Here is a 5449-nt window from a genome sequence, read left to right as displayed (position 1 = left end):
TAAAAGAATAATATATTTTATTTTATTTTCATATTGCCTTGTACTTAAGCGGTAAGTATTTTAGAACTGGTTAACTTATGTTATTAAAAAACAGTTTCAGGAAAGCAATTCAGGTAATAAGTTATTATTTTTTTACTTGAATTTAATTCGAAAACTGACAGAAAGAAGAATATCATTTTGGACTTATGTATATAAATTGCTGATGAAACGAACAATAGGTGACAGATTTGCGGAACTTAGTGAGAAGTCATGTCCGTTCGCAAATCTGTAATATATTTATGTAGTTTCTGACTAAACTGATAAAGTTAATATATGCTAAATTTTCTGAGAACAATAAAGATTTTATACAAAGAACGAATAATAAAACACCAGTCACAGAAAATTGGGGATTTTTGTGAAATCTTCTACAACAACAATATGGCAATGATGGTTATGGCTGGCAAGCACAGGGTGTGTTGAAAAGTTCATTTAAATACAAGAGTAAATTTGATTTGAGCAGATGCTCTTATCGGTGCTTGTATGTACACATATCTTAAACTTAGTAAAGATTTTATAATAAAACATTTAACCTTTTATTTATTAAAAATAAATTTTTCCTTTGAACTTGCGCGTATCTTTTTACTTGCAGAACACTTGAGTAACCCTGTGTGGCCACGTCCGCAGCTGTCAATGACAGTCTGTCATTGCGATGACAGCTGAATTTCGATATTCAAGGGATGCAGTGAACGTGAAACGCGTGTTGTGCTGCATTTTGTGTGTTTTTTAGCACAAATTCTGAACGAAGCTATTTAAAACTTAAAAGAAAAGGTGAGCGGTGAATTAAAATGTAGTTTTTTAAAGAAACTAAAGCAATTGCCATATTACATGCATGACTTGCTGGTGCGCTCAGAGCTTTGTTTTGCACTTTGCCATGTGATGCAGCGGACGTGCGGCTGTAAATCGGAAATAAACCAGAAACAGAATGAAAGCAGTTGCAAGCTTTCAGGTCGATGCACTTTAAATGTGTGAAGGTGGAATCTTTTTGTGTTTATAGAAATATGTATAGATTCACTTGTGAAAACTAAAATTACCAATGTGACGCAATAGCGACACTTCTGTTGAAAACTGAGTGCGTGCCCCCCCCCGGAGCGGAGCGTGTACTCTGGTCAATAGAGATTACGTGCCTCAGTGCTGTTTTTATGCTTTAAAACGTGTTGCTTGAACATTCTTGCATTCTTTTTCGAGATTCTACTTTGTGTTCATTGTATTTTCTGTGCTTATCATTTGCAGACGAACAAAGAGCTTTGAAAATGGTAGCTGATAAGGAAAATATAGCAAATGCTGGCGCCGCAGTTGAAGGCGAGGCGACTTCAAAAAAAGGAGCCAAAAAACAAGCGAAAGAGGCTTTAAAAGCCGAAAAGGTTAAACAAATTTATAAAAAAAAGGAAAGTTCATTGTATTCATAAAAGTAATTAACAGAAAGCTGAGCAGAAGGCCGCAAGTTTGGCTAACACTGGCGAGGAGACTGGCGATGCTGTCGATGTGTCAGCCGACCGCTATGGTTCTGCAGGACTTATTCAATCAAAAGAGAAATTTGAGGATCGCAAATTTGTAGCGGTTAATAAGCTAGCCGAGCAAGTAAGCAAAGAAGAACTTGTGTGGGTACGCGGACGTGTGCATACCTCCCGTTCGAAAGGCAAGCAATGTTTCTTGGTGCTACGTCAGCAGAGCAGTACGGTGCAAGGTATTTTGGCTGTGGGTGAACGTATTTCCAAACAAATGGTGAAATTCGCCGGCAAGTAAGTTTGACCATGTATTACATAAACACGAAAAAGAAGCTTTCATTTATAACAATATCCATTATGTACATATATTTTACAGCGTGAGTAAAGAGAGCATAATAGATGTCCAAGCGAAAATCGTTTCCGTGCCAAATAAGATAGAGTCTTGTACCGAACAAACAATTGAATTGAGTATCGAACAACTCTTCGTAGTGTCGCTGGCCAAACCGCAATTACCGCTGCAAATTGAAGATGCCTCCCGCCCCGACAACCCTGATGTAAGATGCGATTTGCAATTCCATTACCTCCGTAACTAAATATTCATTTTTACAGGACCCTGAAGGTCTTAACATTCGTGTGAATCAAGATACTCGTTTGGATAATCGCGTTTTGGATTTACGCACTCCAGCAAATCAGGCAATTTTCCGTTTGGAGGCAGGGGTATGCCGTTTATTCCGTGATATTTTAACTGCAAAAGGATTTACGGAAATACATACACCGAAAATAATATCTGCCGCCAGTGAAGGTGGTGCAAACGTGTTTACTGTCAGCTACTTCAAGGGTGCGCAGTCTGATTTTACTCGGTAAAATTCGTTGCTAATTAATTTGTTTATTCACAGATTCCGCATACTTGGCACAATCGCCCCAACTATACAAACAAATGGCAATTGCCGCTGACTTCGATAAAGTTTATACAGTCGGGGCAGTTTTTCGTGCGGAAGATTCCAATACTCATCGCCACTTGACGGAATTTGTTGGGCTGGATTTGGAAATGGCTTTCAAATATCATTACCATGAAGTGTTACATACTATAGCCGATACACTTACGGAGATTTTCAAGGGTTTACGCGACAATTACAGTCGTGAGATTGCGGCGGTAAATCAACAATTCAAAGCTGATCAATTCAAGTTCCTCGAACCGCCACTGATATTGGAATTCGCAGAGGGTGTGAAAATGTTGCGTGAAGCTGGTGTAGAAACGGGCGATGAAGAAGATTTGTCAACACCCAATGAAAAGTTGTTGGGTAGACTTGTAAAAGCTAAATACGATACCGATTTTTATGTTTTGGATAAATTTCCACTTGCGATACGACCCTTTTATACGATGCCGGATCCTAACAACCCCATTTACTCAAACTCATACGATATGTTCATGCGTGGTGAGGAGATAATCTCTGGCGCGCAGCGTATACATGATCCCGATTTTCTAACTGAACGCGCCAAACATCATGGAATTGGTGAGTTTTTATGAAACCAGAAAATAGAGCGTTGCCCCTTACTAAAAATTGTTATTTCTCCAACAGATGTATCAAAGATAGCCGCATATATCGAATCGTTCCGTTTCGGCTGCCCACCACATGCAGGCGGTGGCATAGGTATGGAACGTGTTGTTATGCTTTATCTGGGGCTCGATAATATTCGAAAAACATCAATGTTCCCACGTGACCCTAAAAGATTAACGCCTTAAGGTGTTTGGTGCTGGATTAACAAAAACAAAAGAAACGTGCAAAAGAATCCACTTAGTTTATACAAATTGGTTTCAATCACTTTTTCCGCTCATTTTACTCTTTCGTATGTTTAGCCTTAATTCAAACGAAACACAAATTCTTTTACGGTTTTGATGTTGTCTTTTTTTTAATTATCACTTACTTAATATCTACTTAAATATGTATGTAATTATGCCTGCAGTTCCTTAACAACTGATTTATATAGTATAAATGATGTCTGCATTTCGATTAATCATATATCGCTAGCTTAGAGTGAACAGTTGCTAACTTCACTTTCTATGAAAAATCATATTTTGATGCAGGAGGCTAGATAAATTAAAAATGCATCGTTTCGAAAAGGGTAAAGGTGTTTTATGTTTTCTCGTTTATATTCAATGAAAGGAACATTTGCTAAGTCCAAAAAAAGCTCCGAAAATTCGATAAGGCCAAAATAGTTCGAAATATTTTAATAAAGATTGAATCCTTTTGATTCGTATGGAGTTTTGCTTTGATTTAAACAGGCAAAATGTTGTATTCAAAGTTTTGCGAAATACTTGAGAAAATGGCTATAAGAACTTTTTTCCTCTCCTGTACAATTTTTAATTTGGGACTTAGCAACTTTGCACTCTAAGCTAGCGATATGTATGTACTACTAACGTAAAGTCTGAAATAAAGTAGATAGAAGACATCGTCACAAAATTGTATGCTAATATCCCTTTGAGTTTTATGCTCACGGCTCGGTTGTTGTTGTTGTAGCAGCAGTGTTCAACCCCCCGAGGTTTCGTCATTAGTCATGTCCTTGGTCTAGGTGGTGAAAAGTGGGGCGGTTTAGTTAGACTGTATAATTGCAGTTTCTAAGGATGTACGTGATTCCTTAAGTACAATATTTTATATGGGCATTTCCAGGGGATGGTCTTTATTGTCAAAAATTAAAAGTTTAAAAAAATTATACATGTATCTATGTGAGTTATGGTCGAATCTGGTTTATTTTTTCAATGTATGCATATTGGTTGCATATCCAAGAATATTTTGTCAAAAAATGTACCCGCTAGGTAGCGCCGGGTTCGAAATATTTTGAAAGCCCGTATTTATGGACCGATTTCGTTAAAACTGGTGACATGTATTTTATACATAGTAAGAAATATATTAAAAAAGTAGCCGCCTCAACAGCTACCTATCCAGACTCGACCTCAATATCCAGACCGTAGCTGAGCCACGGTAACGCGGGTCTCTCTTGGTAGTTGAAGCTCCGTCTCTTCTACAGGTGGTGATTGGGCCCCGAACACGGCATTCAGGTAGGTGGTGACCGATTCCCTATAAATGTCGTTGACAGCAGGTTCTACGTACCGGAATAACTCGGGTTTTTCCCGACCAAGGGCTGTTGTTTCGGCGACCTAACCCCATTTAGATCGGCTATACCCTTCATGCGATATCTCGTCTTTTATATCGAAAGCAAATTCCTACTATTTTGGCCCTTGATATGCAGATGATCGATTAAAGGTTCCTGAAGAGATTCAATTGATACACGCTGACACGCAATTTATATGCTTATATGAAAAAAGTTAAATCCCTTTTTTTCAAATCCAAAGTTGAGCGATTGGCATGAAAGGATGACGTTTAAAATTGCAAAATGATGTTTTTACTCAAGTTTACAATGTGTAAAACGAAAAGTATACCCAAGACTGTAATCTCGTTAGGAAATGAGACGGATACGCCCACTGATTGATAAAGGCCGGAAAAATGGCGATTATCGTTCGTCAAAACAGGCATGTTTGTACAAGCTCAGCAATCTTCCAGCTTATCTTCAAACAATTGGGGGCCGATTATCTACTATATCAGACATCCATACGCACATATATACATATCGATGGCTGAGTGGAAGATCGACCTATCTCGGCTGCCAGTTCGAAAACGTTCTATCTCAAAAAACTTTTCAAGAACGCCCTATTTCAGAATTATATTGAAAAACACTATGCGGCGGAGAGAGTTTTTCCATGTGGAGATTAAACAATGTAGGGAAAAGTAAGTAGCCTTTGGGGACCCGCTGTTTAATTCTACGAAGCTTTGACTTGGCGTTTCGGAATTCGACCGATGATTGGCGTCCACACAGAGAGCTGGTTATCCACCGCTTCGTCTGATTCGGAAGCAATGAGTTCAGAACGTCTTGGCAAACAGGCGCATGGTTTACCGTGTCGAATGCCC

General features: G+C 38.5%; 1 protein-coding gene across 1 annotated transcript; it reads left to right on the top strand.

Moving 5' to 3' along the window:
• Nucleotides 1–694: 694 nt before the first annotated feature.
• LOC118742937 (aspartate--tRNA ligase, cytoplasmic) lies at nt 695–3248 on the top strand. Its single transcript, XM_036475367.1, has 7 exons — nt 695–807; nt 1270–1400; nt 1459–1778; nt 1861–2038; nt 2094–2322; nt 2381–2998; nt 3065–3248. Exons 2-7 carry the CDS (start codon nt 1290–1292, stop codon nt 3226–3228), a joined length of 1620 nt encoding a protein of 539 aa, XP_036331260.1. The 5' UTR covers nt 695–807; nt 1270–1289; the 3' UTR covers nt 3229–3248.
• Nucleotides 3249–5449: the final 2201 nt, after the last annotated feature.

This window comes from Rhagoletis pomonella, unplaced genomic scaffold (assembly GCF_013731165.1).
Source record: "Rhagoletis pomonella isolate Grant_MI unplaced genomic scaffold, Rhpom_1.0 Rhpom_scaffold_00007, whole genome shotgun sequence".
Classification (NCBI taxonomy): Eukaryota; Metazoa; Arthropoda; class Insecta; order Diptera; family Tephritidae; genus Rhagoletis; species Rhagoletis pomonella.
The sequence above is the reverse complement of the archived record's forward strand: the minus strand, read 5'-3'. Positions and strand labels throughout refer to the sequence as shown.

Bases quoted from the DNA above. Each gene is read 5' to 3' on its own strand.
- LOC118742937 (XM_036475367.1), top strand. From the start codon at position 1,290: ATGGTAGCTGATAAGGAAAATATAGCAAATGCTGGCGCCGCAGTTGAA. The intron at 1,779-1,860 runs GTAAGTTTGACC...TATATTTTACAG, and splicing joins ATGGTGAAATTCGCCGGCAA to CGTGAGTAAAGAGAGCATAA. The intron at 2,323-2,380 runs GTGCGCAGTCTG...GTTTATTCACAG, and splicing joins TACTGTCAGCTACTTCAAGG to ATTCCGCATACTTGGCACAA.